The sequence below is a fragment of the Sphaerodactylus townsendi genome, linkage group LG06 (assembly GCF_021028975.2).
Source record: "Sphaerodactylus townsendi isolate TG3544 linkage group LG06, MPM_Stown_v2.3, whole genome shotgun sequence".
In the NCBI taxonomy this organism is placed as follows: Eukaryota; Metazoa; Chordata; class Lepidosauria; order Squamata; family Sphaerodactylidae; genus Sphaerodactylus; species Sphaerodactylus townsendi.
Window position 1 is genome coordinate 44,772,016 of NC_059430.1, and position 21,925 is coordinate 44,793,940.

The 21,925-nt window shown below is 41.6% G+C and overlaps 1 protein-coding gene across 7 annotated transcripts in view; it reads right to left on the reverse strand.

Annotated features, from left to right (window-relative positions):
- The window catches only part of ANO4 (anoctamin 4), a 129,104-nt gene that overhangs the window by 25,919 nt on the left and 81,260 nt on the right, over positions 1–21,925 (reverse strand). For all 7 annotated transcript variants that reach the window (XM_048501360.1, XM_048501362.1, XM_048501361.1 and 4 more), the window contains 9 exons: positions 21,533–21,664; positions 18,071–18,177; positions 17,450–17,505; positions 16,375–16,496; positions 8,670–8,804; positions 7,657–7,753; positions 5,259–5,319; positions 3,966–4,048; positions 3,517–3,657 (listed from right to left, as the gene is read on the reverse strand). In XM_048501360.1, the coding sequence (XP_048357317.1) occupies positions 3,517–3,657; positions 3,966–4,048; positions 5,259–5,319; positions 7,657–7,753; positions 8,670–8,804; positions 16,375–16,496; positions 17,450–17,505; positions 18,071–18,177; positions 21,533–21,664 (934 nt within the window). The remainder of the gene's footprint in view (positions 1–3,516; positions 3,658–3,965; positions 4,049–5,258; positions 5,320–7,656; positions 7,754–8,669; positions 8,805–16,374; positions 16,497–17,449; positions 17,506–18,070; positions 18,178–21,532; positions 21,665–21,925) is intronic.

Genomic DNA, 21,925 nt, shown 5'->3' on the forward strand with positions numbered 1-21,925 from the left:
TTCTACCTCACCCAAATATAGCCTTATAGGATTTATCCATACTATTCCTCTAAAAAGTTCAACCAGGCTCTGGTTCAGCAAAGCAATTAAACTGAACGTTGCTTAATTGCCTTTCTGATTAAGGACGGGCTTATGCATACACTTTTCTGATGAAACGAGACTTTATGCTGAGGACATCAAATCTCTTAAAATGATGCCACAATGATCTGTCCTTCCCAAAGAAGTCAATTAACACTGATGTACGATGACAGAAGAACTCAAATCTCAAATGAGGTCTTAAGAGATCTAAGACATAGTCACAACTATTAAAACCGTCCCTGTAGACTGAAGGGTAAAATGTTTGCAAAGTGGTTTGGGACCGGCATCTGAAGAAGCACTTACTTAAATGGAAAGTGTTACCGCTTTCAATATGTGAGATGAAGTAATGACAGCAAAGGGTAGCTTGCCAAGTTTCCTTCCATAGACTAAAAAGACAGAACCAAATAGAGAGAGCCAGTAAGCTCTCTGGCCTTGCTTTCACTATATAAACTACAAAAAACTGGGCAATAATTATTATTACTACTATTACACAGTAGCTTAAAAAGCTCAGTTTCTTCTCTGAGAGGGAAATATTCCCGCTTTAAGCTTTTTAATGCTGAAGATCATTTACCAAATGGTGAGGAGGGCTTCAACTATTTTACTGTAATTCATATTGATCTATAGGGCAGGAAAAATATCAGTCCAATATCTGTTACCTGAGGGGGATTGAAAGATGTCAGAATGCAGAGGAGAGGGGTGTTGTGCTGTGTTTTTCCTCCTCTTCCCATTATGCCAATGGAGAGAAGCAAGATACCACCTTGTTGGCCTGCTTACTCATCATGCCTGCCCCCTGGTTGCTCTGCTCTCACCAGAGACTACCTATCTCTGCAGCAATGTTCAACTCTATCATCTCTGCAGCAATGTTCAACCTCCACCTCCCTCTGAATTGTCCTCGGATGATACCAATCAAATGCCAAGGAAACAGCTTCTTTAAAGGAGAGCAGCTCTGCAGTGGAATTCCCCTTCCCCTGAAATGGAATGGAATTCCCCTTCCCCTGAAATGGCAACTATTAATATTTCAGAAAATGTTGGCCTCGCTTTTCTGGTTTAAAAATAAGTAATGATGATCTCTACTATCATCAGACCAATTATCTTCATTACCACTTTAAACAAAGTTCAGTTTACTCACTGTTCTGAAGAAGATTACATTTTATTTAAACTTGGGTGCACAGTTTACACACAAATCATTACTTTGTTTGGAATCTAGGGCATTTCAGGCATTATGATTTTCTACACATGAGTATACGGAAAAGCAGAGAAACCTATTTATCCACAAAAATAGCTTCTGCAACTGCTTAGTATCCTGGAAACTAATGAGATAGGGCATAAAGACACATTTCCCAGCTGCAAGTACAGAAAAGTGGACCTAATTGCTTCTGCTTCATAAAAGTTTCAGTGGACCTAGATTTTGCATAACCATTGCTCCAGGTTTCCACATTGCAAGCTGGAGTGGTCAACCTTTTTTTGAACAAGCTTGGAACAGTCATTTTTGCTGCACGGGAGGAATCTAATGTGGTGAAACAGTTCAGAGCAGGTGGACTCTAATCTGGAGAATCACGTTTGATTCCCCACTCCTCTACATGAGCAAAAGATTCCTATCCAGTAAACCAGATTTGTTTCCCTGTTCCTACATTCCTGCTGGTTGATCTTGTGCTAGTCACAATTCCTTCAGAACTCTCTCAGCTCCACCTACCTCACCAGGTTGTGGGTAGAGGAAGGGAAAGGAGTTTGTAAGCTGTCTTGAATCCCCTTTCAGGAGAGAAAGTGGGGCATAAATCCACTCTTCTTCCTGTACAACATACTGTGACAGGGCTCCAGTCAGCCTTTCTCACTATATGGAGTGGCAACAGTTCTAAGCAAGGCCAGACATTCCTCAAACAGTTTGTAGATGAGAGTAATGACTTCACGGCTGGAGAAGTCCAGTCCCCCAACAGCTGGCCCTTCCTGTTTAAGTTATCTCTAATACTCTTTGAATACTTTGCCATGAGCACAATCACAGCACTTTCATCTAGAAATGTTCCTGGCAACAAGCTTCCATCCCTTAAATGGCAGCTGATGTCCTAAGTAAAATACAAAGGTAGAGAAAACAGTGCTCTAAGTGGGGCATTGTAACCCTGTCCTTATCTTGCCTATTATTGCACTAGTGTGACATGGATTAATAATAGTATCAATTTGTACTAAGGTTAGGCAAGAAATATTCTGGCTGCAGAAACTTTCATTGCTTTCTATGAGCAAGTGATTTTTTACACTGCTGGTCATTCAACTTTGAAATTCTGTACCTGTCTTCTGAAGTGGCACAGTCCCAGGAGGATTGTACCATTTTCTTTTCTCCAAACATGTAGCTTAGGCTGTTTCCGCACGGCATCGATGGGGGTTGGGTCGGCGCATTCCATGCCGACCCAACCCCCCTGGGACCGTTCGCACAAACGGTCCCAGAAACAGCCGGGAAGATGGCGCCGTGGAGCGCCGTTGCCCGGCCGACCCGGCGTGTCTCTGGCCATCCGGCACGTCGCTGAGACCTGGAGACACGCCCCCCGGCCCTGTGTGACTGCTCCAGCGTCGCAGGGCAGGGGGGCGTGTCCCCAGGCCTCGGCGACGCGCCGGATGGCCGGAGACAAGGTAAGTGAAGGGTGGAAGCGGGGGGAGGGCGCCTTGGAGCCGCTGCCGTTTGCACGGCAGCGGCTCCAAGCCACCGTTTTCCGAAAACCTCGCTTCCCGAGCGAGGTCGGAAAATGGTGGCTTCGCGCCGGTCGGGCGGTGTGAGGGCAGCGCTGCTGCACAGCAGCTGCGCCCCCTGTGCAAATGGCTCCCTGGGGACAACGTTTTTGCCGTCCCTAGGGCGCCATATACTGCCCTTGCGGAACTCTGTGTAGTTCAAATCAGTGGAATTATCAAGTGCATGTGACTCAGGAAGTATGCGCAAGAAGGGGCATGGGCAGCCCAATCCACATCCTGAGGTGGCCAGGGATGGCACTGCTGCTATTCTACCTCCAGAAGGCTTTCCAGCAGCACAGGGAGGCACAAAAACTAGAAGTCTCCCCAGCCACTGGCATTCCTGGGGCCAAAGCCTGATGGAAGTTGACTGATGTTGGCTCCGCCTCCAGGAATGCCCTTGGAATGGCCCCAGTTGCTTCAGCCTCCATGTTAGGCCAATATAACTCTAGAAGTGGTGGTCAGAAGTGGGTTGGCTGCTACAGAGCTCCACGGCACTTGCCTGCCTCTCTATCTGCCCTCTCAGATGGTGTAAGTGCTACTTATGCTAGCCGTTCAGCCCCTCCCTCGACATCTGGATTAGGCTGTTTTAATGTTGTGACATAAACCATCTTTAAAAAAAGGAACAATTTAACATTGCTACAAAATTAAGATACACACTCCCTATTTTTTCTGTATAATCCAGTCTACTATTAAGACAATTTGAAAGGAATAAAAAATTCAAACCATAAAAAATATCCCAGATGCAGAAACAATAACTCTGCTGCATTTATCTGCAAATGCTTGATAAGGCTCTGGTTTTCCAGATATGGGGTTCATTCGCTCTTTCTTGGAGTATTTGGCTTCAAACTGAGGCCTTATTTCTTCCTAAAGAATAAAGAAACAATTTTAAAATAGAATTGGACAAACACAAAAATAAACTTTTCACAGTGCTCACCAATTAACCTTTAGTAGTATGCAGTTTAAACTAACCAGGAAAACAGGTAACACTATGTTAAATATCTGCAGAGAAACCAGCAGAAATGTTCTTGAAGGAATTTCTATTTGGGAGTTGGGGAGCATGGCCTTTAGGAAGGGAACTCAGAGCCCTAGGGATTCTGCTTCTGGTAGCAGCAGCAACTTTTTTTTCAAAGACAAAGGATCACAGCTGTTCAGTGAAACACCAATACACATACCTCCTCTTCTTCCCAGTCTATCAAATCCCAGTCATAGGCAATTACTGCTCGTCTTCTCTTCCAAAACTCAAGGAACACAGTTGCTACAACAAAGAAATGGAAAGAAGAATAAATACATCACATGGAAAGAAAATGTACTACCTATTATCACTATGGCAGGCAACAGCAAACCTTCTCTGATCATCCCTTGCCTTGAAAACCCTACGGGATTGCCATAGGTTGACTGCAACTTGATTGCACTTTCCACCACCACATTATCATGTTACTACCATAAACCATCACAATGGTGGATTTCACACAGCAAATGTATAAGGGGTTCCAGGTGTGATAACGGAACCCATTTTCCTTTTTCCCATTCACATGCATGCCGTGCAGGCAGTGATTGGAGTCCACGGATACAATGCTTTCGCACCTTTGCTCAGTGACGCTTCTCTTCTTTTTTATCTCCTGCAACACATGCATAGCTGCGCAGGCAGACAGAAATGAACCCCTGCAGCCATTGCTGATTGTCTCACAATACGATTGGCTGCACCTGCTCATGTGCAACACGCAAAATGAATAAAAGGAAAAGGGACTTCCCTCTAACAGCAGGGCAATAACAAACGTATTGCCGTGGCAGGTGAATTCTCCCCGGCTGGGAAGGGCACAGTGGAAGGGAGGGAAATAAAGTACCTCCTGTCTGGCTGTTCATGTGGGAGCTGATCAAACCTGGGATTTTGCGATTCTCAGGTTGGAGAAATAAAACAGGGCAAGCTCATTTTGGGGATGGGATCTGTGCAAAGTCCCCTCTCCCCAAAATGGTTTGTATTGCGCTGCTGGAAGAGGGGGTCTGAGTACCAGGAGGGAGTAGAAGGAACAGGGTAAGATAGAAGAGGAGGCTTGGCTTGCCAGCCTCCAGGTGGGGCCTGGATATCTCCTAGAGTTACAACTGACCTTCAGACTACAGAGCGAAGTTCTCCTGAAGACAATGGAATGTAGACTCTGCTCACGCCCCTCCCCAAACCTGCCTCCCTATGTTCCATCCCCAAACTTCCAGGGATTTCCCAGCCAAGAATTAACAACTGTAAGGAGTCTTGATAACAAATTTTGAGTTGCCTCTGCAAATGTGCAAAATGATCATGAAATACAGTGTGCTGTTTAGTGATGCTATCAAAATATCTCATTCTCAACATGGTCAAATCTGTGGATACTTAAATCCAGAGACTGGAGCCATGAACAGACAAGACAGATCTTTCTTCAAAAGCTGAAAAGCTGAAAAGTAGTCACATGTTCTATCCTCAGATCAGGACTTACCCCACACTGCCATGAAAACAGCAAAAAAGACTGTAGTTCCATTGTCAAAAAGATGGGTTACCTGTGGAAAGAAAACTAGCTTAATGTTTCATTTTAAATTGTGAGGTGTACATTTTGCTCAGGAAATCTGCTTAAATTGAAAGACGTGCTTAATATGTAAGAATTCTAGAACTTCTGAGGGAAAGTTGTCACATACTCATAATTGTCCTGGTAGTAAACAGTGACGTAGGTATAGATTTTTAATGGGATGGGTTTGAGGGTGGGGCCATGCCCCCACCTGCCCCTGGGGGTTTGGCCATGCCTCTCCAAGCCCCGCCCCTGGCCTCAGTGCTTATAAAAGAAGCTCTCTGAGGTTGGGGACAGCAGACTCCCCTGCCCTGTCTGCCCTCCCCATCGGCTGGGCTCCCAGCCGGCAGCCAGGAGTCCCTTTTGCCCTCCCATCCGGGCAGAGGATTAGCTAGGGAAAATGGAGCCCAGTGCAAAATCTAAGTTTTGTGCCCGCCCGCCCCCCTCCATGGGCAGCCACTGTGATGTTGGAATCCACCCCCAAACAGCATCACTTTCAATGGTGTTCAAACTAGGGAGCCCAGATTCTCCTTTTAAATCCACCTTAAAGGGAGAATCTGGGGTCCCCAGTTACATTGAAAGTATTGCTGTTTTTGGGTGGATTATCCTGCACCCTGAAACAGCATCACTTTCAATGTTTAAACTGGGGACCTCAGATTCTCCCTTTAAATCCATGCCAAAGGGGTTGGATTTAAAAGGAGAATCTGGGGAAATTAGGGGGGGGGGTGCTGTCAGGAGTGCAATTGTTAAGCTAGCAGCACCAAACTTTCAGGGTATCTTTAGGAGACTCTCCTGATGATACCACCAGGTTTGGTGAAGTTTGGTTCAGCGGGTCCAAAGTTATGGACCCTCAAAGGTGTAGCCCCATCTATTAGCTCCAATTGGAAACAATGGGGGATGGGGCACCCCATTTGGGAATCCATAACTTTGGACCCCCTGAACCAAACCTCACCAAACCTGGGTGATATCATCAGGAGAGTCTCCCAAACAATTCTTGAAATTATGGTGCTGCTAGCCTAAAATCTGTGCCCTCTACAGATGAAAAACGGAAAAAAACCCACCAGAAATACAAAATACTCACAAATGGGGGACGGGGTTTTGGAAATATAATGGGGGGGGGGTTGAATCCAGGAACACCCCCTCTTACCTATGTCCTTGGTAGTAAACAAGCAAGTTCTCTGACACATTTTTACTTCTAGCCTAGTGGTTATTTTGTAGTTAATTAAAAAGGATATTGTGGTGTGTTGAAGCAAACAAAGGGGCATTTTCACATTATGTAACTGAACAATAGCCAGAAAGACTGAAGACGTGATCCTATTTATATGGAGGGTTGTCTTTCCCTAGGACCATGCAACCATAGGTGCAGTTACTGCCCACTCTCTAGCTGCTACTGTGGTGATAGCCCAGCCGCCTAACATGATCTTTTGAAACGAACAAGACAGTCTACTCATGATCCTGATCCATTCTAGTCGCAGAATTACAAAACTGCATAAGATATGGCAGGTACCACTTTTCTAGTTTGAAAGGGCCATTGTCCTTTTAAAAGAGAAATTAAAGGAGCTATAGTCACCAAATTGATGTGCTAAGGCTTTTGTTTTTGGAAATAGCAGTGTAGCATCTAAAGGGACATCAATGGCATCATGGAAAGGGCAAAAGGACCCAACTCTCAGTTATACGTTTATGCAGACACTAACCTTGAAAGACTTCTGTGTCATTTTGTGTGGCTCCAAACACTGTGAAATGGAAGACAAGTCACAGGTTTCCAACCTGTCCTGTTTTCACCAGCCAAAGCAACTCTGATGGGGTTCTGTTTGCATTTTCCTTAGGATACAAGTGGAGCCTAAGGAAGGGACCAATAGGTTCTCCCCACAGCTGCTTCCACTGACAAAATCTGCATGGGGAACTTGAAACCCTCTTTCCCCTTACAGAGTTTGGTGCTGTGTAGAGTGATAGAGGTTTTTTAAAAGGTTTTTTAAATTATAGAAAGATTTTTAAAAGAGTCAGCTTGTTTATTCTAGCATGTATAATCTATTTTACTAAGGAAAAGTAAATATAGATTTGACTAAGAAAACAGATATGGCAGAGATAGGTGGTAAGATTTAATGGTGTTGATGTTTTTATGGGAAAGGATGGGAAAGGACTACAGTAGTGTGATTGGTGCTGTATTCTTAATATTTTAATTCCCACAGCAGTTACAAGTCCTTATACAATGTAATCATTTGCATGGGAATTAAATTTAATGCCTCTGAAAGTTTTGAGAAAACAAACAATATTTTAATATACTATTAAATAAAACACAAATGACTGTTGAAAATACATTTTGAACGTTTACCTTGGCATAAACACAGCTGTCTGACAACTTCATGAAGGGGCAATATTTATCACATATAGGACACATTATAATGTCTGTAGCTTGGCAGACTTCTTTACTGGAAAAAAAATAACAATTAATAAATTAATGTATAGCTGATGTAATCCAAAGAACTTTCACAATTTAAAGAATTGAGTGGGGTGGATGAGAAATTCTTGCCCATCTTCCAATATCTGAAATAGTAAAATGTGGAACATGACATGTTTACCTCAGGCAGGAAGAAATGGTTCCCATATACATGGTCATCATTTGATTACCCAGCATTTAATGACTAGCAACTATGTGAATAAATACATCACTGTAAAGCTTTATATTTAATAATATATGTAGGATGAATTATTTATAATGTTTGTCACCACTTCATTAGTAAAGTGAAATCTGAAGTAATCACAAGATGCTTACCCTTTAAGTTAGTACTGAAACTCTTTGACAGATATCTTTTTCTTGAACATAAAACCATATGGGCTGCATGGATTAAGTTGCTGGAGCATGACATGAGAAAGGCAAAAGGAAGTATACAAAGAAGTAAAATGGAACTAAGTGGAGAAAGTATCTAGATTCTAGACACAGTGTGTAACAGACTTCTCGCTGTGATACACCTCTGAAGATGCCAGCCACAGATACAGGTGAAACGTTAGGAGCAAGATCTACCAGACCACAGCCACACAGCCTGGAAAACCCTAACAACCAGTATCTGGTCAAGGATGAGAGATCTAATGGATGACAGAGTAGTAAAGCTTTTAACAAAGCTCTTCCTGTTCTCAGCAGTTCATAATACGTATTGTTTTGGATGCTTATGAAGAACAGCTGGACACAATCTGGTTCTGTTTCTTACAGTAATTAAGAGGGGAGGAAAGGAAATGCACTCAAAAGAACAGTTTGCGATTGCTTTACTAGCAGATACCAAAATACATGAAGCAGCCCTACATGTTAACAAGAGAAATTATTAACTAATAGCAATGTTTGTACTTCACCTGACTTGGCAGTGGTTCAGTGTGGCGACTCCATACAAAAAGACGAACAGTCCAATGAAGGCAGCTGGAAAGAGCATCCCTGTGTACCAGCCTAACCAGGCAAAGTACAAGCCAATTTTCTCACCAAAATACCGTCTGCAAAACACAAGGTTATAGTTTACAATTTTTGTAGTATTTTTAGTATTGATTCTGAACATAAAGGGGCATTTCTGGGGCAGTAGGACTACAATTAGGATATCAGTGTTTTTAAAATTCAATTACAGCATTTTGTTATGAACGTTATTGGGAATGTATTGCCGAATAGGAATACCAGTGAAAACTGCTGTGTACTGGGGACTGTATGTACGACATACTTTATTTCTCTTGTATATATGCTCTTTCAAAATCTATTCCACTCAGTATGACAAATCCCAAAGTTAGGTTCAATTGGTGTCCTAGCATCATTTTTCACTAATGTACTAGCAAAATTTTGCATTATTAAAATCATTCAATAATATTCAATAATTAATCATTCACAGGGCATTCATTTTTGGTATTATTTTATCTTCTCCCTTTGCCAAGAAGCTTTATCTTACATACAGTGTTAACTAAGAGTAGGTTTACATGATTAATATATGTGTCTGTCTTCTGGTGGTTGATTATCTGGGTTAACATGCAAGATATGTGTGTGTGTGTGTGTGTGTGTGTGAGAGAGAGAGAGAGAGAGAGAGAGAGAGAGAGAGAGAGAGAGGATGGATGTGAAATTCTGTGTAGGGACAGCAGTAAGAGTTCCTGCAAAGTCCAAAGTCACAAATATTGAAATTTCTCAAATTATTTTGCATAGTTACCATTACAAGAAAAAAGCACAACAATGCCTCCAGGTTAGACTACTAATATAGATAAAAACTGTGTGCAAGATTTTTTTATTATTATCCTCATGCTTCAAGAAACAGACATTAGGGTACAGACATACAGATTAATGGTTGAAGCAGAAGTTGGTTTTCAGGGTTTCCCATAGGGTTCTATCAAAGAAACATGCTCAATACTTAATAAATCAGGGGACATTTGTTTTCCTTTTCTCTTCTTCCTTTGCCTACAGGTTTTCTCTCATATACAGTTATTAACTGACATGATTAACATGTGGCTAAGTTAAACTGAGAGGAGGTGAAATTTGATCCTAATACCAAACTCCTTGGTTCCCAGAGCTGGTTTAACCAACAAAACAATAGAATCTCCAGACTTTCTACTTCATAAAGTAATGGTTCTAATTTAATCATATGCAAATAAGCTAAAAACAGAATGGGAGTAAAACTTGCACCAAAGAACGTCTCCAGGTGGGACCTGGGGATCTCTTGGAATTATAGTTCATCTCCAGACTACAGACATCAGTTTTCCTGGAAAAAACTGATGTGTTGAAGGGTAGACTATATGGCGTTGAGCCCCACTGAGGTCCCTGTCCCCTTAGGCTCTAACTTCAAGCCCCAGGAATTCCCCAATCTGGAGTTGGTAACCCTATGCCCCACCCCCCACCAGTGGCTGGGGGACCTGGCAACTCTACCTGCACCAAATCTCTATGGACCTCTGGTTATGTATTTTTGTGCATAAAATGTATAGAAGGGCACTGTCATGCACACACACGCACACACCATGTATACTTCCTGTCACCACAAGCACTCTTCCCATCAGAGTGATGGACATTTTGCAGTGTGAAATTAAGAGGCAATGACAGACCTTAAGTGAATGAATCATCTGTTCTAGACTACATGGTAGCCCAACTGATATCTAACTTCATCTACAATATTTAATAACAAATTGGATGGCCTCCGAATGGACAACGAAAGTGGCACAAACAAGGCCACCCACCCATAATTTTGTCAATTAACCAACTGAAAAAAAGAAACAAACTTTTACAATCAGTCTGATGAGGAGTGAAAGTACTTCAGCTGAAAAAAAAAACAAGGTTCAGTTAAGGGTGGGGCAGGTGGTGGTGGGGCGGGGGGAGGAAAAATTAGCCAGCTCAAGTCCTTGGAGACTTAGATAACCCAGGAGGTGGAATGGAAAGGATTTTCAAACAGTTCTACCGCACAGCAATAAGTTAAACCGAGATCTGTGATGAGGGCAGTAGAGCTGGCAGCGCACAAAACCTGGCAATAGTCACAGATCGGCTACATGACAGACTCTTCTGGCCTAATTGCTTGGCTAACACACTGAATAGTAATCTCTGTCTGCTTGAGTCAGAAGGAAAACTTGAAAAGCTTATGAGATTTACAGCAAATATTTGCATTGCCTACTTGAGAATCCAAGTCTATAATTTAAAACTGTGAAGCAAAGTACAAGCAATACAAGCTGCTGAGGTTTCTTTATGTGGCTGCTACCCTCTCCAAGCATCAGTGCTTCTCTGTGCTGTCATCTTGACTTAAAACTGTTTCAACTGGCCATGCTTTCTCTGCTTAAGATCTCTGACCAGCTCTGCATTTGTAAAAAGCAGTGGTTTTGTTGTGTCTCCTGTACCAATGCACAGCTTTAAGCCATGTATCTAAAAGGAAAAGGTGCATCCTATTAATCTCTCTGTGAGTGGAATCCACAAGAGTTAATCATCCATTTTTTTAGAACAACTCAGACAGTGTATTGTCGAAGGCTTTCATGGCCTGATTCAACTGGTCGTGGTGGGTTTTCCAGGCTGTGTGGCCGTGGTTTTGTTGGGCCACACAGCCCAGAAAGCCCACCACAACACAGACAGTAGCTGTTTCATTGACATTTTGGAGGCTAATAGTGCAATCCAGATGAGAGGGGAGCAGTGCTGAGTCTGGAGATGGCATGACGAAGGCGGTGCCACACTGTCTCCAAAGGGGCTCCAGGTAGCACAGGGAGGAGGGAAATTCAAAATTCCTCATGCCATCCAAAGAACCCCACAGAGGAAACAGACTTACACTCTGTTTTCATGGTGTAAGTCTGAGAGTTGCACTGGGGCTGTGCCCAGTGTGAATGCCCAGTAAAAGCCAACTAAAGTTGGCTCCGCCCCTAGGAATGCTCCTACCCTGCCCTCAGCTGTGCTGGCCTACATCTTCAGGTCAGCATGCCTCTGTGAGATGCAGGTTCTTCTGGGTCAGTTGCCACAGAACTCTGCAGTGCCTACTTGTCTTCCAATTTGCCCTCTCCACCGGCATAGGTGTCACCTACACCAGTGGAGTGGCAAACATGCCAGGACAGCCCTGTGCTGGCTCCAACAGTCCATCCAACTCCCCCTCTGGATTGGGTTGCCCAAAGCTGCTAAATAGCTTCCTTATAATTCATTTTAAAATGGTGTTACCATTGACACAACAGATATTGAGACTGCAATCTGAACTGTATTACACAAAAGCTGATCAATATCTCATTGTCTTCATTTTCTCAACCCTGTCAAAAATGATTGTGAAATGTTACTGCTGAGACATATACAATGACCCTTCAGCCATTCAAAATCAAAGGATGAACTTCCATGTATTTTCACAAGGGCTGCTTTGGAGCTTATTTTGGCAATGTTACTTCTCTCCTATCAGTTAGGAACCTGGCATATGCTTAATCCTTATGGCTAGGCGGGTTATTTACTAAGTCTTAGTAAACAAACTGTGTGAGTTTCAGTCAATTAATTGATTTGATTAGCATATGAGTAAAAAACATAAAGCTTTATTTACTTTGCTTTGAGATGATACACAAGAGTTTCCAGAACAGCCATTATCTAAAAAGAAGCATTACCTCCCGCATGAGAGAGTGGAGGAAATGCTTCTTCTAAAATGTCTCTTTCTATATATTTTTAAATGGGTATATAATAAAAATCTACTACTGGAATAATCAGAAGAATCTTTTTCAATCGATTAAAATGCTTTCACAGTGCATTTCTAAGCACAGCTTATACCTATGGGCTTAGTCTGGAAATTTTTTTGCATAGCATTGCACTATTAATTAAATCAATAAATTGATTATCAAATAATAAGTGCAATGTTAAGTCTCATTTTCAGATCCATGTTCACTGATACATGATCAGCTATTGAGCTTGAATACATCAAAGGGCAATGAAGAATTTGACTTCATTATGGACATAACTTAAGTATCACATGACGCATCTTTTGTCAAGAGGAGCTTGCTCAGAAATCAAGATCATGACAACAACTGGTCAGCAAAATTCTTAGCAATCTGATATATCATCCCCAGACTGACAATATGCACAAATTGATTCAAACACCAACCAATGTTGCCTATCTTTCATGTCCTCTAATACTCAAGTTGACAATGCTGCTAGCAACTATACAACCACCCATGAGGATCTGATGAGCCTGACAAGATATTTGGGAATTACCATTCTATGGTATGCACACTTGTGGTCTACCAAAAAAAGCCAATGAAAAAAAAGTTTCCACTCAATTTTCTATTGATGTATTAGTGCCTTTTGAATGGTTCCTGGGACAACAGCTTGTAATATAATCAAATTCAGGCAAAAAAGAGATCAACCAGACTCTTTCAGAAAAGAGTCTGCTTCGTGACGAACCTACACACATCACATCATTTCAAGGGGCACAGACATACCAAACTGTGAAGTTCCATTCACACCATTTGTTTCATTGTTTATTTCTGGCAACGTTTATGTGATTAAACTGAAATTAGTTAATGGAGTGTGGCAGATTGATAGCACTGCAAATTTAAAACGTCAATTTTATTGTTAGAGAAAAAGCATGTGAACAATAGTGGAACAAGCTTTTTAAGTCCTCTAGAAATGTGGTCTCATAGACCTGCATATAGGAAATAGACGACAAGCCAGATTAACTTCTGGAGCTCAATCACTCCTTGACGTCTCTTTAAAATTTTTCAATCTGATCATGACCTGGTAGTGGTCATAAGCAGGTTCCTTTCGGAAGCCTACAAATATAAATTCTAAACATCAATATTCTGAATCACCAGGGGTGCCTTGTATATTTCACAAATACAGGGTTTTACCAGACCAATAGTGAATCTGGTACCTGGCTCTTCCTGCCCAAAGCACGTTTGTGCAACACTACTCCATAGACAAGCATGCACTGTCAAACAAAATGGCATTTTTAAAGTGTACTGAGTTATGTGACCTTGAGTATGGGTCACTTCCCTCCCCCCTGGAACCTTTGAAATGAAAGAAATGTGGATGTTTATACATCCCACTCAAACCCAATTGATCTCATAGAAAGCAGATAAACAGAAGCAAATACTACTACAAGGAAATAATGCCAGGGTAATGTGACAAAACTCATTGCTGATGTAATTCGCAGATCCCATAATATTCCCATTGTTTTACTGACAGAGACAAAGCATCAATATTCTAACCTGCAGAAAGGAAAAACAATACTAAAATACCTTTGACTCCAATTGTTGTCACAAAACAATCACTGTTTGCAACTTTAAGCTTTTAAAAACATACACCCATATAACCAAGAGATTATAGCCGAGATAGTGGGCAGAACTCTGGACTGGACTTCTATAGTTGTTCATAATGGTCATCCATTACCATAACAATGATGCATTTAGCAATTTATATATAGATTTAATTAACTTGAATACTACATGGTATATACTGAATACTATATAAATAACTTCCTATAGTGGTAGTCAACTTGACTATGGGAAGATCTTACTGTGGTACAGAGCATGTGTGAAACAGAATCATTTGAAGAATTCCAAGATGAATAAAAGAATTTCAAAGCTGAGCATGTTGTGGCATACCGTATTTTCCCCACTTAAGAAATACTACACATCAAGCAAATTCCTTTAACTGTAACTTCTTAGTGAATGTTCTCTCCTAAAAATGCAATTCTACAATATTAGTAGGGATGAGGTTGCTTATTTGTTTCTTTAGTTATCTAATTGTTTCTGGGAAACGTGACTTCTATGACTTTTTAGAAATATCCTTCTAAATCCCAAGATAAACACTTCTTTTGACAACACTCCAATCCTAGCCACTGGTGCTGGCCTATTTGCCTGCAATGCAGAGGCAACATCCCATTCAGTGACGAAAGGCTGGCATTCTTCATCCTCAACACTTAAGTGCTGGCATTCCAAATCTTAGGATTGGGATGCAAGCCACTAGGTTTTTTTCCCCTCCACTAAGGAAATTGCATTCAGACTTGTGACTTCATTCTGCAGTTCTTCTGAAGTTAAGGTCCCATTCTAGGTTGCCAATATGAATTGTGCCAAAAATAGGGATAGTAACATCCAGGAAGGACCTGGAGATCCCTCAGAATTATGTCTCATCTCCAAACTACGGAGATCAGTCCCCCTGGAGTAAATGGCAGCTTGGCGGGGGGGGGGGGGGGGTTCTATCATGGCAATGTACCCCACTGAGGTCCCTGTCCTCCTCAAGTTCCTTCCCCAAATCTCCAGGAGTTTCCCCAACAGTTGGTGGCAATCCTCCCCCACCCCCTGTTCTCCCCAGTAGTCAGGCAGAACCTGACAACCCTAGCCAGAAATCTTCAAATTGACAAAATTAGCATCTGTCAGATTCAGAAGGCAGCCTTGCTGGATCCGCACAAATACTATGCCAATACATTACAGCTTCCTAGGCCTCTGCATGAGGCTCAAATTGTAATGAAAGGCCAACAACCAGTTAAAGAACTGTCAGCTGTGAAATCTACCATAATAATAATAAAAAGCTTGACACTTATGCCAACATGGCGCAGTGGTTAAGAGCGGCATGCTCTAATCTGGAGAATCTGAGTTTGTACCCCAGTTCTCCAAATGAAGCCTGATGGATTAACTTGGTCCAGTCACAGTTCTCTCAGAACTCTCTCAACCCCATCTACCTCACAAGATGCCTGTTGCGAGGGGATGGGGGAGGGAAGGTGACTGTAAGCCACTTTGAGACTCCTTTCAGTAAAGAAAATCAAAATATAAAAACAAACGTTTCTTCTCCTACGAGAAAACTGTTAAAGGCATCACTCATTCAGGTAGACCTGGATGTTGACCTTGTGAGAGGTTCAACCTGCCTTTTTAAAACTCTGGTTTGAATACACTAGAATCATTCACACAGTCAAGACCTTTAAGGCCCTTTATGGCCTGGGGCCCTCATACCTACGGGACCGTCTCACCCCTTATGTCCCGAGTCGTGCCCTCCGCTCTGTGGAGACGAATCTACTGGTGGTCCCCGGCCCCTCCATGATGCGGCTGGCCTCCACGTGGGCCAGGGAGTTTACTGCCCTGGCCCCTGCCTGGTGGAATGTCCTTCCCCCAGCAGTTAGGGCCCTGCGGGACCTTGGAGAGTTCCGCAGGGCCTGCAAAACTGTGTTGTTCCACCAGGCTTTGGGGGGGGGGCGGCCGCTGAGCCCGCCCCTCGTGTTGTCCTGCACATTGGCTATTTATTGGACCATCTGCTAATCCCCTCCCTTCCCAGGGTTTGATCACTGGGGTTGGGTGCCAGACGTCTTCTATTATTAATCAATTATTTATTGAAGGCTACTGTCGCCGCCATAGTTTTATAGTTTTAAGGTTTTGTATATTTTAACTGGGGCTATTCTATTTGTTTTATTGTATTGTTATTTGTTGTACACCACCCTGAGCCCTTTGGGGGTAGGGCGGTTTATCAAATCGAATAAATAAATAAAAAATAAAAAATATGAAATTACACACAATGAGATTGGGGGAGGGAAAGGGAGAATTGCCATACCACTGTGCTAATTTCATATTACACATCAGATAATATATAAGATTTTTTTTTAAAAAAAATTACCGTACAAGATCCAAAGGCTGGTATTTATACCAAGCTCTCCACGATGCCCAGCACTCATAAAGCAGATGCCTGTGGTTTTCCGCTCCATGAGTTCTTATGGACTTTTTACTTCTGAAACTACCCTGAAATGCACATTGTTAAGGTGAAATTGGTTAAGAAATATCCATTACCAGAAAGGATAATTTTTGAACATATAAGCCATGTAATAAGTCAGTGTCAGATACACCATTATCTGAAACTATTTTCCCACAAAGTTAACATTTATTCTAAATACATATAGTAGTTTTTATATTGGATATGTAAGAATAGAGATTCAGGGAGCATCGGAATAAGAACTCTGTTAAGGTACATGCAAAAACTAAAAATGAAAGATTACATTGTTGTTTTAATGTATGGTTGGAAAACACCTGATACAGCAAATTGCTAAGCTACACAGATATGCGCTTAGTTGTGCCTAGATGGGAGAGCTGGTGAGAAACCTGTATATGACATCTTGCAATCTATAGTGCAAAGAAGATGGGATGTAAAAAGTATATGATTCTCTAGAGTTCTAAAAGGGACTCAAGATTGTTATGTCTTTAGAAACATTTTCACAGATCTGAGTCCAATTCTATGCAGGATTGTGCCAGCAAATTTATTATGCAACAACTATGCAATTATGCAACAGAGCATTTGTGACAGATCATAGGTCTCATTTATCTCAAGGAGCATATATTTGACTTCCCCTCCAAGTCAAGATTAGTGCCATTGAAGACTACTGTGGTAAAGAGTGGCCTGAGACTTATCCAGGGCTGTCTTTGCTGTGCAGAAGTGGGGAGAGCTCGTGGGTTGTCCTCTGCACCAGCTGCATGATATGCAGAGGGCCGGGCTGTTAGAAACTGGGCCGGTGCAGATGTGTAAGGTGGCTGCGGGGGGGGGGGGGGGGGCTAGAGATGCCTTGCCATATAAAGCTAGGTGAGACTCTTTGACTCCACAATTTCTTTGCTCTTTGGCTCTGTGCTTTCTGAAGACAATGGTGCTAAAAGTAGTTTGAGAAAGAAACTGGACCTGTTACAAAAATTAAGTGGAAAGATACCTCATGAAGAGGAAATGCAGCTTCATACGAGCCATTAGTAAGCAATCGATTCAGACCTAGAAACAAAAATATTCAATTTACTGCAGGTAGGGCTGGAATTTCTTTAATATAAGTTGGTAAAGGAACGCAAAATTGGTAAGAGAAAGCGAAATTCTAAAAAAATAGTTTTTTAAAGGCATGGCATGGCATGGATGGGGAGTAGCACAAGTAAAGAGAAAGCATAAGATCTACAAATCCTCTACTTAGCACACACGTTTCTTCAGAGTTCCTTGTAAACTAGTCTATATTTGTAAACTGGTCTATGAGCTCAGAAATAGGATGGTAGTAGGGATAGACAAATATACCGTTTTCATTTCTATTTTTGTTATTGTGAGCATTTCCTATTTGCCCCTATTCACTACTGGTGTTCCTGATTCATTTGTTTCTTTATACCATTTCCATTCAATTGATACAAAAAATGGCATTAGAAACTGCATAATATGGGTTCAATCTTTGCATGAGGCAAGAATTAGGCAGGCTGTGAATATCCCCAGTGGCTAGCAACCCTTGCTGAGTAATAACAGAAGGGCTTCCTTAGATTCTCACCCTAAAAGATAAAATTAACTGATGCTCTATACGTACCAATTTTGTTTTTTCCTTCTTCATATTTTACTCTCTGTAGGATATGATGAACAATCCTTGTTCTTGTGGCATTGTTGAAGAAGGTGTCTTTGTTGTGGATGATGAAGCTATTTTTGAAAATATCAAAAGGGAGGAAAATAGTTATCATTCATGGCACAATGGTATCTACAAGGAAGTGTCATTGACAACTCTGCCATATCAGCAGCAGAACACAAGAAAACAGAAGTCACACTGTGAAGGTTCTGCTCAGCAGTGTTGTTACAAAGACATTTTACATGAAAAAAAATTCTTAGAATGTTAATAAGAGCTTGTGGGATGCCTAGGACAATAACATCAGCTTCAGTTGTCAAGTTGAGCTGCAGTGATAGGTAGATGCAACCAATTACCGTGGTAGGTCTGAGGCTGCAGATTTATTAAGAATAAGCCCCACTGACCTCAGTGGGACTTACTTATGAGTAAACATGTGTTAGATAGGATGGCATGCTTGACATATGTGACTCAGACATGCCAGTTGCCAACATGACATTATTAGTCCTAACAAAGCTTTTGGGATTAAGAAACAACATCACAATTGAATGTCACTGCAAACATCTAATACAAAGAGCATGATGATTATGCATGGTGACATCAAGACACTGAAAGTTAGACGATGCAGTAAAGACAACAGGATATTATTTTATCTAGTTTTTATCATACCCATTTAAAAATGCCAAGAAGTTAAAACACTCTCCTAAGAGATGAATAAGTGCTTCGATGTGAAACCCATAACTGGGAAATTTCAAATAGCTAACAAATAGAATAAAGGCAATGCACCATGGTGCTATCTAAAAAATAGCCTTGAACTAACTTGACTGTTGCTGGGAACAAGCCAGCCAATTAATTTCTGTTCTGGAAACTTTCCATGTTGCAAACTTCAGCTTTAGACCAAATGTGATATTGCTTTATAATAAATGTCTATGCACTCCCCTCTGATTTTCTGAAAGGTCTATTTGAATGCATAAACCTTGGTTTTGAGTCTTTGTGCTTTCCTCCCCGTTACATTTATTGAGGACACTTTAGTGTTGAGATGCAAAACAAGGATTCCATTAAATATTCTGAATAAAAATATAAGCCATACTTGAAAGAGAGACCCTGATCCATCTTCCAGTGTCCACTTATGTCTCCAGGGACACCTACCAACAGCTCCACTTTTGTTTGTTGTGGGTTTTCCGGGCTGTGTGGTCGTGGTCTGGTAGATCTTGTTCCTAACGTTTCGCCTGCATCTGTGGCTGGCATCTTCAGAGGCTGGCATCTTACACATTGTTTCGCCTGCATTTGTGGCTGGCATCTTACACACTGGACACTGTGTGTAACAGACTTCTCTCTGTGATACACCTCTGAAGATGCCAGCCACAGATGCAGACGAAACATTAGGAACAAGATCTACCAGACCATGACCACACAGCCTGGAAAATCCACAACAACCAGTTGAATCTGGCCATGAAAGCCTTCAACAACTCCATTTTTATTTTGGTGCAGCGGATAATAAATTGCTCTTCTTTACATTAGATTCCCTCCCTTTTTTACCAGAAACAAAGATCCACCTGGATCTCTGAAAGCAGCACCATGTCACTAGCATTGAGCCACACAGGAGCCTCCTGGTTGAACCAGACTGGTTCCCCAACCTTCTAAAATATGACTAATTATTTCATCATTACCAAGTATGGTTGATGTTTTGCTTGTTGTAATGGTCTATGGATAAATACAGTTAAAGTGATTTGACAAAGTAAACTACTGATGGAGGCAGAACAATTTAAAATACTCTAACTGTGCAATCCAAATTGGGGAGGGGGGAGCTGCACTGGAAGTGGTATAAGGGTTGCACGGGTACCTGTGCTACCAGTGCTGTGCAAAGTGTCATGGACACTGGCACGAGAGACTTACCCTGGCATTGAGACGTTGTGACACAGGAATCAGGAAGTGTCCTCAATGCCATTGTTCCTGTACCACAGAAGGCTGTGCCAGCAATCTGGGGAACATGCCAGTGGTTTCCTGGGGGGTGGAGTTGACTTCAACTGGCTCTCAAATGACTTTAAGACTGGGAATGCCCCCTGTGCCGGCAGCCAACTTATGCCACCAAAACATGTGTTGTAAGTTAGTCTTTTCAATGAGATTTTTCAGGCAGCTGAATCCCCCCCCCCTTCTCATTACTTCGTATCGATTATTTTACATCATTTTAAGACTCATGGAAGTCATCTACTCAGCCTAATGAGTACCTTGTAGATCTGAGCAGTAGGCAGCTTCTACTCTTGCCAAGGTACAACTCAGAGCATTGACTTGCACATGAAGTGCTCACAATAGATGGCAGCTTCCATAAGTGAAAAAAGTTTTTTCAAAATAACATATGAATTGGCTCTGTATGCCTGGAGGTTGTGGGCGGAAGCCTCAATAGGTCATATACCCGATGGCTTCCTCTGGTTCATTCATTCAGCAGTAAATGAGTACTTGTTCAGCTGTGGTGGAAAGATGAATGGGAACAGGATGCAGAAAAGATGGTGACATTATTTCTTGTATTCTGCAATCCACAGGAACTGATGTGATTTTGACAGGGTGGTTTAAGAATTGCGTGGCTTTGACTTTCCACCAGAGATACTTCAGTTCAATTATCAGGTTTTAAAGGTATCCCATTTTTCCTTTTGCTGCCATTGTAGGAAGTTAAACTTTTAATCAAAGCCTGCACAGAGCTACTTTAGTATAAACCCATTGATTTCAGTGGGCTTAGACTGGCAAAACTGCATACTGTTATACTATTTGAGCATATATAATGCGCAACAGATTTTAGTCAGTAGATTTTATAATGCCATTTTTAAGACCTGTATTCTATTTGATAGTCATTATTATGAACTTTCTTAAAATTATTATACTATTAAGAAGTAAGGATTTACCTTTTCTTACTTTTCTTACACAAATGCTTGGATGCAGAATAAAACACAGCTTTTGATTATGCTACTCACACTACAATCCTAAAAGCATTAACAATATCTGATTTTCCCATCCTGAAGATACACTTAGGAGAACCCAAAATACCTTGTTTAAGTATTTTCATATACACCATTTTCATAGATGCTGAATAATGCACTTTCAATCCAGTTTAGTGACCATTTGAAAATGGATTTTGCCATTTCACAATGGCTCCTTCCGCACATGCAGAATAATGAACTTCCAATCCACTTTCACAATTTTTTGCAAGTGGATTTTGCTATTTTGCACAGTTGCAAAGTGTATTGAAAGGGCATTATCCTGCATGTGTGGAAGGGGCCACAGTAAAATCCAGCTGCAAAGTGCATGGAAGATGGATTCAATGTGCACTATTTAGCATGTGTGAAAGCACCAGAAGTCTGTCCTTACTGATATCTTGGATACAGGTTTCTCCTCCCACAACACAAAATGCTAATAGCTTATCTAAAGTTTTCAGATACTCACTGATGGATCCTTGGCTGGCTGAATGGGGCAGTGTAGCAGTCGTTCTCCTCCAGGTCCGGAAGTCTTTCTTTGTCCAGCCTCATTGGCTTTCTAGGTAGCCATCCTCGAAACCTGCTTAAATGTTTCTCGATTCTGCAGCACATGAAAGGTAACATCAAAGGATTCCTAAAATTATCAGCACCATTGAACTATTTTCCTTACCCACATTTTCTTACATTCTTCATGAACAAGAAAAGTTAAAGGGCTTGCAGAAAATAATGGGAATTTGGCATGGGCAGAAATGTTGCCATCATTTTCCAGAACACAGGCCCCCAACCTTTTTGAACCTTTGAAATTCTGACACAGGGTAGCGGGTGCAATTGTAAAATTGCAGGAGGCAGAGCCAACCACAAA